A 12,337-nucleotide genomic window follows, 5' to 3' on the forward strand; every position below is an offset into this window, starting at 1 on the left:
AGGGAAGGAAGGAAGGAAGGAAGGAAGCTAGCTCACATTCCACAAAAAAATTGGGGGGGGGTCCGGTCATGGGCCTGAACTCTGGGCCTGGGCGCTGTCCCTCAGCTCTTCAGCTCAAGGCTAGCACTCTACCACCTGAGCCACAGCGCCACTTCCGGCTTTTTTTCTTTTTGCTTATGTGGTGCTGAGGAATTGAACCCAGGGCCTCATGCATGCAAGGCAAGCGCTCTACCACTAAGCCACCTTCCCAGCCCTCCACAAAAATTTGAAAGATAAATTTTCTCTGCCAAATGAAATGGCATATCTATTGTTATTTTAGAAAAGTTTAAAATACATATAAAAATCCTATCATGCTGGTATACATCTGTACTCACACAATTATGAGGCTGAGGCAGAAGGATTGTGAGTTCAAGGCTAGCCTGGGTTATATAGTAAGACCCTCTTTTAAACTAAATAACTAAACAAAGTAATACAAACACACATGTACATGTGTATATATTTATAGCTACCTGTAGGGACTGCTAAAGGAAGGTCATATATAAATATGAAAATACTTAAATCAAAACTAAAGATTGCTTTTTAAATAGTCACTGATGGCTCACACTTATAATCCTAGCTATTTAGGAGGCTGAGATCTGAGAATCTCAATTCGAAGCCAGTCTGGGCAGACAAATCTAAAAGAAACTCTTATCTCTAATTATCAAGCAAAAAGCTGGAGTGGAGGTATGGCCCAAGTAGAGCGCCAGCCTTGATTGAAAAAAAACAAAAAGCAAGAGTCCAAGCACTAACACTGGCACATATAAAATAAATAACTTTCAAAAATCAGATACCTTTAATAATGACTCTTTTTTCATAGTCTTTAAGAAGAAATGTGTCTTTCCAGTTCAGAAAATTTGCAAATTCTAGATAGTTAATCATGCCATCATTATCCACATCACAGTAGTCAAATAGTTGGTCCAGGAGCTTCGTATCCAAACGTAAATTAGCCTGGTGACAAGCTCCTAGCAGCTCTTCTTTATCTATCATCGCATCTCCATTCTGTTGCACATGAAACAAAAATAGAAAGAAAAAAAAAAGCAATTAACACTATCTGTGGAAGCAGAGAGCACCAATTGCTTAACAACAAGAAAAAAAATCAAGATTTGAGGGTACTGGGGCTGGGAATGTGGTTTAGTGGTAGAATGCTTGCCTAGTATGCATGAAGCCCTGGGTTGGATTCCTCAGTACCACATACACAGAAGAAGCCAGAAGTGGTGCTGTGGCTCAAGTGGCAGAGCCTTGGGTAAAAGAAGCTCAGGGACAGTACCCAAACCCTGAGTTCAAGCCCCAGGACTGGCAAAATTGATACTTACAATCCCAGTTATGAGGGAGGTATAAGTAGAGGGTCTCAGTTCAAGAACAGTCTGGCCTCCCCCTCCAAAAATGTGTGTGTGTGTGTGTGTGTGTGTGTGTGTGTGTGTGTGTGTGTGTGTGTGTGTGTGTGTGTGTGTATGACCACTGCACACTGGTAGTTCACACCTGTAATCCTAGCTACTCAGGAGGCTGAGATACAAGATGACATTTCCTGTGGCAGTGTTTTGTACTGCTGACAGCTCTTTCCAACTTTCTTTTTTTTTTTTTTTTTTTTGTCATAGAGCTTGAACTCTGGGCCTATGCGCTGTCCCTCAGCTCTTCAGCTCAAGGCTAGAGCTCTAACCACTTGAGCCACAGCACCACTTCCAGTTTTCTGGTGGTTTATTGAAGATAAGAGTCTCACAGACGTTCCTGCCCGGGCTGGCTTTGAACTATGAGCCTCAGATTTCAGCATCCTGAGTAGCTAAGACTACAGGCATGAGCCACGAGTGCCCAGCTATCATTCCAACTTTCTATCCTGCCAACAGTGTACTGTGCGTGTTTTCCTTGGGCTCTTTGCTCGGTGGGGTATAAGGAAGATCTGATTTGTAATAGCTGCTACTGTTCCTGGCATTAATTCTTTTGTCAGGGAGATTTTTTTATTTTTTATTTATTTTTTTGATACCAGTGTACTTGGAGCTTGAACTCAGGGCCTGGGTCTGTCTCTTAGTTTTTTCACTCCAGGTGGAACTCTACCACTTAAACCACAGCACCACTTCCAGTTTTGTTTTGCTTTTTAATCAGTTGTGTGGCTTGAACTCTGGGACTAAGCTCTGTCCCTGCACACTTTAGCTCAAGCCGAGCACTCTACCACTTGAGCCACCGTGCCACTTCCGGTTTTCTAGTGGTTTATTGGCGAAAAGAGGCTCATGGACTTTCCTGCCCAGGCTGGCTTTGAACCATGATTCTCAGATCTCAGCCTCCTGAGTAGCTAGGATTACAGGCGTGAGCGACCAATGTTCTGGCTTTGCCAGACACCTTTGTGATGTCAACTGACTTGCAAACTTCATGAAAATGTGCCTCTTATATACCCTCTCAAGCCAGTTCTAGCAGGTCACTGCTAGTCTAGCTTATGCTTAACTGCCCTCGTCTACACATCACCCAGTAGAGGGTGTGATGTATTATGGCCATTCCATAAATAACAATTAATTTCCTAAGCCAAGAATATTCATTTAGGAAATCATAGCTGGGCTGTTTTAATTTTTTTCTATTCAGATTCAAATCATTAATGATCCTGCAGCTGTACGCGGCCCACATCCTATCACCCTCACCATAAAATGTTCCGTAAGGACACCAAGCTCTACACTTTGCCTATTAAAAGTTAACCATTTAAAAGGCATAGCAACATTAAATAATTCTCACTAATTTCCTCCCTGCTTAATTTAATTTTATCATAAGGAATGTGCCTGGTGGTTTACTCAGATAATCAACAGCTATTAAGATGATCATATTTCCCATAATTGCATTTCAAATGAATTTTTTAAAGCATAGCACTATGTACCATGGCAGGTTGTCTCATGTTGCTACTATGTAAATTAAATTCCCCTCAAATATCATATTTATGAGATAAATGACACTTCAGTGGAAAGGGGCTGAGATGTAGGTCAGAGACAGAATGGCAGAGCAATTGCCTGGCAGGTATCAAAGCCCTGGGTTCTATCTCTAGCATTCAGAGAGAGAGAGACAGAGACTGGAACAGAGAGACGGGGACAGATACTTGGCTTGAACTCAGGGCTGTTGCACACTTACTAGATACTGTACAATGTTCTTTTATTTTATTTTATTTTATTTATTTTTTTGCCCATCCTGGGGCTTGAACTCCAGGCCTGAGCAGTGCCCCTGGGCCTCTCTGCACTCCAGGCTAGTGCTCTACCACTTGAACCACAGCGTCACTTCCAGCTTGTTCGGCATAGTTTATTGGTGATAAGTCTCGCAATGCCCTGAGGTCACCAGTGGCTCATGCCTGTAATTCTAACTACGCAGGAGGCTGAGATCTGAGGATCAAGGTTGAAAGCCAGCCCATGCAGGAGACTCCATGAGACTCTTAATTGTAACAAACTACTCAAAAAAGCCGGAAGTGGAGCTGTGGCTCCACTTGAAGCTCAGGGACAGCACCTAACCCCAGAGTTCAGCTCAAGCCCCAGGACCAGTTAAAAAAATAAAAATAAAAAAAGCCTCACAGGGACTTTTCTGCCTAGGTTGGTTTTAAGCCATGATCCTCACCTCTCAGCCTCTTGAGTAGGCATTACAGGCATGAGCCACTGGTGCCAGGCTAGTTCTTATTTTAATATTGAAAAGTTATCTTGGAATGACTGGGGCATGTCTCAAGTGGTAGAGCACTTGCCTAGAAAGTGTGAGGCCCTGAATTCAAATAACTACATATAAATACAAATTGGTTTATCTTAAAAGCTAGATAGTTGGATTTTACACTTTTTAAAACCCAGTTTTGTCCTGACTTACATAACTGCAAACCCTCTGTATATCACCTTTATAATAACAATTTTTAAAAAGAAAAAAAACCCACATTTCTGTGTGCAATGCAATTGAATACTCATTTGTACATGATAGGACCCTATATGATTAGTCTAAAAATAACTGGGAGGGGAAGAGAGAGTTGAAACACGAGAACCGAATGATAAAAATATGTTACTACTATTCAATGCTGCACATAGGACAAATCCAGCTACAGATAACAATGCACACGGAGAAAGGACTGTATTGCAATGGAAGTTGCATTACAAAGATAATGGGCTGGGATGTAGCTCAGCAGCTAAGCACTTGCCTAGCTAGGGCAACATCCTGGGTTCGTTCCCCAGTACCAAAAATAAAGTTTAAAAAAAAATCTAAACAAAGACAAGTGAACTAGATTTGACCACAGGCCTTCGTTAGCTGGTCCCTGTCCCTACCTGCATCCACCTGCTAGAATTAGATCAGCCCAAGCTCAAACCACAAAGGTCTGCCCTACCCACTGACCTTGTCATAATAATGAAAGGCTTCCAGCAAACTGTCAAAGTTTTGGTAATTAAATTTCTTCAGGTGATGTCGGACGGCTGCAATCATAGCTCGTTGTCTGTCTTTCCCTCGAAGGCATTCTGCCAAAGGCCTATTATGGATAAGATCACCAGCTCCTATTGAAGAAACAAGAAAAGAAAGTCTTTGCTTTTTTTTTTTTTTCGTTTTTGGCCAGTTCTGGGTCTTGAACTCGGGGCCTTGGCACTATCACTGAGCTTTTCTTCGCTCAAAACTAGTGCTCCACCACTTGAGCTACAGCTCCACTTCCAGATTTTGTTGGTAGTTAATTGGAGATATGAGTCTCATAGACTTTCCTGCCCTGGCTGGCTGGCTTTGAATCATGATCCTCACATCTCAGCCTCCTAAGTAGCTAGAATTACAGGTGTGCACCACTGGCACATGGTTCATTTATTTCTATCTTTAAGGAGAAAAGTAAGGCAAGAGAGAGAAAGAGAGAGAGAGAAATCTTGCAACCTCAAGGAATGAAAAAAGCCTTCTATCTAACTATTTTTATGCATAAAATGTACATAAAATAAGCCTGGAGCCAATGTTCATACCTGTAACCCTAACTACTCAAGAGGCTGAAATCTAAAGATCTCAGTTCAAAGCCAGTCTGGGCAGAAAAGTCTATGAGACTTTTATCTCCAAAAAGCAGTTCCAAGTCAGAAGTGGAGGAATGGGGCTGGGAAGGTGGCTTAGTGGTAGAATGCTTGCTTAGCATGTACAGAGCCTTGGGTTCAATTCCTCAGTAGAGAAAAAGCCAAAAGTGGCTCAAATGGTAAGAGTGCTAGCCTTGAGCAAAAGAAGCTCAGGGACAGTGCCTAAGCCCTGAGTTCAAGCACCAGGATTGGCAAAAAAAAGTGGAGGAATAGTTCAAGTAGTAGAGCTCCAGCCTGGAATGAAAATGGCAAAGGAGAGTACGCAGGCCATGAGTTCAAGCCCCAGTATTGGCAACAACACAAAAAGTACATGATATAATTGAAAAGAGCCCGGCGCCGGTGGCTCACGCCTGTAATCCTAGCTACTCAGGAGGCTAAGGTCTGAAGATTCATGGTTCAAAGCTATCCCAGGCAGAAGTCTGTGAGGCTCTTATCTCCAATTAACCACCAGAAAACCAGAAGCAGGGCTATGACTCAAAGTGGTAGAGCACTAGCCTTGAGCTGAAGAACTGAGGTATCCCGAGCAAGGCCCAGGCCCAGGCCCAGAGTTCAAGCCCTACAACCCACAATAATAACAGTAATAACAACACCACCAACAATAATAATAATAGAAAGAAAATGGTATTTCTATTCTGTCACTTCTCTGTTCAAGAGAAAAATGAAATAGCATAAGTTGTGTGGGACATCATCAGTCCTGTTCCGCTACCCTTTCTTTTCCTAAGTAGGACAGTGGAGTCTTCGCTTGACAATCCACAACACTGAGGATCTGAAAGCTGGGACTGCTCCCAAGTAAGGGCTATTCAGCATGTCTGGAGTTGGCTGAACTTCTACGATCCTTTGTTTAAAAAAAAAAAATCAAATTTGCTCTGCCCTCCTAGATTTCAGCTGGCGCTCCAGTTCCTATGTCTCAGACTGACTTCTTCCCATCCCATCCTTGTTACTGTAGCGTGACACGCCCCCCCTTCCCCCAATCCCCCCAATCCTCCATCCACAGTTCCATTCTCCAAGAGTCTTAGCCCACATCCCCAACTAGAGTTGACCTCATTATATCATATATGGTGGCTTAAGGGGTATTACCAGAGAAGACTTTCTGCCTCTACTGATTTTCTCCTGGCCTACACATTTCCCCACTTCCTGCCCAACCTCTTAGCTTTCCTGGAGCCAAGGTCATGCTGGCAGTTGGCTGGAACACTGGTTCCAGTTTAAGGCAACTAATTTTTACACCTACTCTGTGTAAGACTCTCTTTCAAGGGTCTTTTTTAAATAGGCACTCATAGCTAGTGTAAGTTGTTTACTCATCATACAATCGGGAGCTAATTATGCTCATGGTTTTTCTGTGGAAAGCCCCTGAGGAGGGCTGAGAAGCACACCAGTAATGCAGGATTCAGAAACAGGACAAGAGCTGCAGAGCTAAGCCCTCTGAATGGATCAGCAACCATCAGACCAGTCTAAAATTAGCAAGACCCAGAAAAGGCCTTGGGAGTGAAATTCAAAACAATAAGGAAGCCAGACACTCCTGTAATGCTAGCTACTCAGAAAGCTGAGATCTAAGGATCTATGGTTGGAAGTCAGTCTAGACTGGGATGTCTCTTACCTTCAAGTAAGATTCTTATCTCCAATTAACCTCCAAAAAACTGAAAGTGGAGCTGTGGAGTACTAACTAGCCTTGAGCAAAACATCCCAGGGACAGTGCTCAGGCCCTGAGTTCAAGCCCTAGAACTGGCACCTGTATGTGTGTGCATGCATGTGCACACACACACACACACACACACACACACACACACACACACACACACACACACACACACACAGAGTTAGGAAATCAGATATGGCAAAGGCTCTACAATAGCCCCACCCTAATTGGTATTTATTTTATTTTATTTTACTTTATTGGCCAGTCCTGGTACTTGAACTCAGGGTCTGGGTACTGTCCCTGAGCTTCTTTTGCTCAAGACTAACACTCTATCATTTAAGCCACAGTGCCACTGCAGTTTTTTCTATTTATGTGGTACTGAGGAATCAAACTCAGGGCTTCATGCTAACTAAGCAAGCACTTTACCACTAAGCCACATTCCCAGCCCTTAATTGGTAAATTTTTAAATATTATTTTATATTTTAGTTATTTTGTGCTGGTACTGGGGGCTTGAATTCAAGGCCTCACACTTGGTGTTTTTGCTCAAGACTGGTGCACTAACCACTTGAGCCACACCTCTGCTTCCAGCTTTTTTTGCTTGAAGATAATAGTTTAAATCGCTGGGCATTGGTGGCATGCCTGTAATCCTAGCTACTCAGAGGCTGAGATCTGAGAATCACAATTCAAAGCCAGCTCGCCAGGAAAGTTCATGAGACACATCTCCAGTTAACCACCAAAAAACTGGAAGTGGCTCTGTGGCTCAAAGTGGTAGAGTACAAGCTTTGAGCAAAAGAGCTTGGGGCCACCACTTAGGCCCTGAGTTCAAGCCTCATGGCCGACGATGTGGGGGGTGGGGGACGGAGAAGTCTAGGTCCTTTCTATCCAGGCTGTCTTCAACCTCCAGTTCTCAGATATCAGCCTTCTAAATAGGAATACAGGTTTTAAGGTATAGCCTGAATTGATTTGTTTTGTTTGTGTGTTTGTTTTTGTGCTAGTCCTAGGGCTTGAACTCAGGGCCTAGGCACTGTCCTTAGCTTTTTCTCTCAAGGCTAGCTAGTGTTCTACCACTTGAGCCCTATCTTTGCTATCAGTTTTTTGGTGGTTAATTGAAGACTCTCCTCAACCTAGGCAGGCTTTGAACATCAATCCTCAGATCTCGGCCTCCTGAGTAGCTAGGATTACAGGCATGAGCCACAGGTGCCTGGCTCAAGATTCTGCATTTCTTTTTTTTTTTTAAATATAATGTTTCAAGTTATTTATTTGTTTGTTTTGTGTTTATGTGGTGCCAAGGAATTGAACCCAGGACCTCATGCATGCTAGGCAAGCACTCTACCACTAAGCCACATTCCCAGCCCAAAATTCTGCATTTCTAAGAAGTTCCCAGGGGCTCTCATATTGCCTGTCTATAAACTACACTTTGAGTAGCAAGGACCTACAGACAATATCTGAATTAATTAAAAATCTGCTTTGTTTCACATTGTCTGTGTAATAAGGCTGTATTTATTTTCTAAATCAAATTTAAGACTTAACTACACTTCAGATATTCATTACAAAGCCTTTAAACTGTACTTAGTTTCAACATAATGTGAAAACAAATCCCTCTCATATTACATATTTTTTATTAATGTAACTCTTCTACACCTTTAAAATCAGATTTTTGTTTTTCTGTTTGGGGGTTTTTGGGGGGTTTTGGGGGGGTTGTGTGGGTTGTGGGGCTTGAACTCTGGGCCTGGGCACTGTGCCTCAGCCCTTCATCTCAAGGCTAGCGCTCTACCACTTTGAGCCACAGGACCACTTCTGATTCTCAGGTGGTTTATTGGAGATAAGAATCTCACCGACTTTCCTCCCCAGGCTGGTTTTGAGCCTTGATCCTCAGATCTCAGCCTCCTGAGTAGCCAGGATTACAGGCATGAGCTACTACTACCCTGCTAAAATCATAAATTAAAAGCCTGTGAGCTTGATTGAGTAACTTTATGGACTTCCTTCCTTTCTACCTACCTTGATTTATTTCCCTGGGCTTGAACTCAGGAACCAGGCACTGTCTCTGAGCTTTGGTGCTTAAGAATAGTGCTCTACTACTTGAGTCACAGCCCCACTTCCAGCTTTTTCTGGTTAATTGGAGGTAAGAGTCTCATGGACTACCCTCCCAGGGCTGCCTCTAAATCATAATCCTCAGATCTCAGCCTCCTGAGAAGCTAGGATTACAGGCCTGAGTCTGAGTGCTGGCTTTGATGAAGTTTGTTGAAGGAGAGCTTGTGTTTTTACCATATATCTCAGGATGGAGGCAGCCTCCAAAGGTGTAGCCTGGGGGGATATTCATTGTATCTGCAACGCTATAGAAGAAAATGAATCCTTTAGTTAAAGCACCAAGCAAATGTCCTCTCTGGCATTTAAAGTATATTTCCCCACATCTTTTTTAGCAACCTATATTTCTCTCTTCTCCTCTCCCTCTTCTCCCCTTACTGCCCCACCCCCTCCCACCCCCCAGCTTTTTTGCTCAATGCTAACACTCTAGCACTTGAGCCACAGATCTGCTTCTGGCTTTTTTGATGGTTAGTTCGAGAGTCCCACTGACTTTTCTGCTCAGGCTGTCTTTGAACCATGATCCTAATATCTCAGCCTCTTGAGTAGCTGGGTTACAAGCCTGAGCCACCAGCCCTCAGCCCTAAACTTTCTCTTATAAATAAACTGTAAGGATCAATCGTAAGATCTTCAAAGATCTTTTTTAGTCTAACCATCTACTTGCATTAACAACAGCTGGATATTGTATTAACAGCAGCTGCCTCTTACTAACCTACCCCCCTCAAAAAAAATCAGAGCAAAATTACCAAAATATAAACAGAGACAGAGAAGCATTTAAAGCTGAATGATATTTCTGGCATTCTAGAAATAAGGCTTCATGCAAAATACTCCCTTCCACTCTCTAAATGTCTGGTCCGCCCTTAAGAGCTCTTTGCTCTCCTAGAATCCCAAAGGCTATAAACGTAAACAGAATTCCATTGATCACAGCAAAATATATCTACGGACATAGATATTTTTTACTTAATAGATATAAAGATCTAATGGAGGGCTGAGAAGGTGGCTCAGTGGTAGAGCGCTTGCCTTGCATGCCTGAGGCCCTGGGTTCGATTCCTCAGTACCACATAAGCAAAAAGAAAAAAAGCCAGAAGTGGTGCTGTGGCTCAAGTGGTAGAGCGCTAGCCTTGAGCTGAAGAGCTGAGGGACAGCGCCCAGGCCAAGTTCAGGCCCCACGACCAGACCCAAAAAAAAAAAAAAAAAAAAAAAGATCTAATGGAACACAAACCAATATTCACCTTAAGAGTACTTTTTAAATTCCATGCAGAAACACTACCAATAATAAGTTAATCATTTACTTACGGATCTAAAACTCTTCCAAGTTTATGTTGAAACTTTTCATTGAAATCATCTACTCTCTTGGATACAATTTTACTTCCTTTTTTCCTACAAGATTTAAAAATTGTCAGCTATCTTGTCTGCAAAGTGTACAGTAGAGAAATGTCAGCATTACCACACCTTCAGTGAACAGATTTAATTTCAAAATAAATTACATGATTAAAAAAGGTTTTATGCATTTATGTTTCTGCCATTTATTCTCTATAATAAAAATATAGAGCTGGGAATGTGGTTTAGTGGTAGAGTGCTTGCCTAGCATACACGAAGCCCTGGATTCCATTCCTCAGTACTACATACAGAGAAAAAGCCGGAAGTGGTGCTGTAACCTTGAGCAAAATGATAGCTCTTTTGGACAACTACTTAAAGATAAATGTACATTTCAATCATATTGATGTGGTATTTTAAAGCAAACATGTATTTAAATCCTGGAGAAAACACAAGGAAACTTACATTTGTAGTTCATGGAGCCAATATAAACTTTTTGCCATGTTTTTCCCATTATTATAGTGTGGTGTTGGGACTCCAAATAAGTTGGACTTTTGGAAACTTGAGGTGTTATATTTCCGGTTCTTGGCTTCTCCTGGATGGGAGGAGGAGGAGGAATGACTCAAGACACAAATAACCTTATCTTGTAAGAAGCACATTACATTCTCATAGACATTGAGGACAAGCTGGGGACAAGGAACAAACTTGAAATAGTGCAGGGAATGATGCAGATCTAGCTACCGATGAGAGAAGCAATTCCTCCAATGTGAGCCAGAGACGGGTGAGATATGACAGAATGTACAAGAATCTTTATGTTAATAAAGAAGGCTATCTGTAGGAAACCCCATAGACAGCACCAAAAACTAATAATAACTACCTAGCAGAAAAAATAAATTATGAAAACAATATCCATTTACAATAATAACATTAGTCAATAAAACACTTAGGAGGGATGGGAAGTAACTCAGTGGTAGAGCGCTTGCCTAGCATGCATGAAGCCCTGGGTTCCATTCCTCAGCACCACATACACAGAAAAAGCCAGAAGTAGTGCTGTGACTCAAATGCCAGCCTTGAGTGCTAGCCTTGAGCAAAAGAAGCTCAGGGACAGTTCCCAGCCTGAGTCCAAGCCCCAGGATGGGAAAGAAAAAAAGGAATGTAAGAGAGAGAGAGAGAGAGAGAGAGAGAGAGAGAGAGAGAGAGAGAGAGAGAGAGAGAGAGAGAGAGAGAGAGAGAGAGAGAGAGAGAGAGACCAAAGGCACAAAGAAAGAAAGAAATTAGCTAAGTGACAGTGCCAAGGCCCTGAGTTCAAGCCCCAGCACTGGGGGGAAAAAAAGTGTTGGGCATTGGTGGCTCAAACCTGTAACCCTAGCTACTCAGGAGGCTGAGATCTGAGGATCACTGTTCAGAGCCAGCCTGGACAGGAAAGTCTGTGAGACTCTTATCTCCAATTAACCACCAGAAAACCAGAAGCGGGACTGTTACTCAAAGTGGTAGAGTGCTAGCCTTGAGCTGAAGAGCTGAGGGACAGTGCCCAGGCCCAGCGTTCAAGCCTCAAGACCGACAAAAAGAAAAAAGAAAGAGAAAAAAAAGAGGGAGAAAAGAAAACAGAAATAAGCAAGGAAAGGGGAGACATTGTCCCAAAAGAAATATACTCTTTACCTGACTTATGTAACTATAACCCCTCTGTACATCACCTTTATATTAACAATAAAAATATTTTAAGATAAAAATTGCAAAAAAATGAGCAGAACAACTTTTCAAAATTTGTTATTGTTATTATAAAGATGATGTACAGAGGGTTTACAGTTACATAAATCAGGTAAAAATAAATTTCTCTTCAGACAGCGTCACCCCTTCCCTCTCACATTTTTTCTCTCCAATCCCACTCACAGGTTGTATAGTTCATTTTCAAGTTAGAGTCTGGTGAGGACCACTGGTGCATTTGCTCACCCCTTATACCTCCATTTCTGTGCCTCCCCATACCCTCTCAAAGACATATAAGCAAACAAACTAGACAAAAAGAAAACAAAAATAGCAAAAAAGAAAGAAAAAACCTCCCGTTTCCATTTTCTGGAGTTCATTTTGATAAATATAATTTTGTATGATCAAATGCATCTAGGCATTGTGCCTTCATGTAATGGAACAACTTGGTTTTGTTTGTTTGTTTGTTTTTTGCCAGTACTGGGGCTTGAACTCAGGACCTGGGCACTGTCCCTGAACTTTTTTTGTTCAAGGATAGTGC

At 42.2% G+C, this 12,337-nt stretch overlaps 1 protein-coding gene across 2 annotated transcripts in view; it reads right to left on the minus strand.

The window, feature by feature from the left end:
* The window catches only part of Efhb (EF-hand domain family member B), a 45,043-nt gene that overhangs the window by 13,116 nt on the left and 19,590 nt on the right, over positions 1-12,337 (minus strand). For both annotated transcript variants that reach the window (XM_070018389.1, XM_070018388.1), the window contains 5 exons: positions 10,561-10,690; positions 10,075-10,158; positions 8,962-9,029; positions 4,366-4,520; positions 831-1,038 (listed from right to left, as the gene is read on the minus strand). In XM_070018389.1, coding sequence (XP_069874490.1) covers positions 831-1,038; positions 4,366-4,520; positions 8,962-9,029; positions 10,075-10,158; positions 10,561-10,690 — 645 coding nt within the window. The remainder of the gene's footprint in view (positions 1-830; positions 1,039-4,365; positions 4,521-8,961; positions 9,030-10,074; positions 10,159-10,560; positions 10,691-12,337) is intronic.

Source organism: Dipodomys merriami, unplaced genomic scaffold, assembly GCF_024711535.1.
Source record: "Dipodomys merriami isolate MVZ:Mamm:240054 unplaced genomic scaffold, mDipMer1.0.p SCAF_13, whole genome shotgun sequence".
In the NCBI taxonomy this organism is placed as follows: domain Eukaryota; kingdom Metazoa; phylum Chordata; class Mammalia; order Rodentia; family Heteromyidae; genus Dipodomys; species Dipodomys merriami.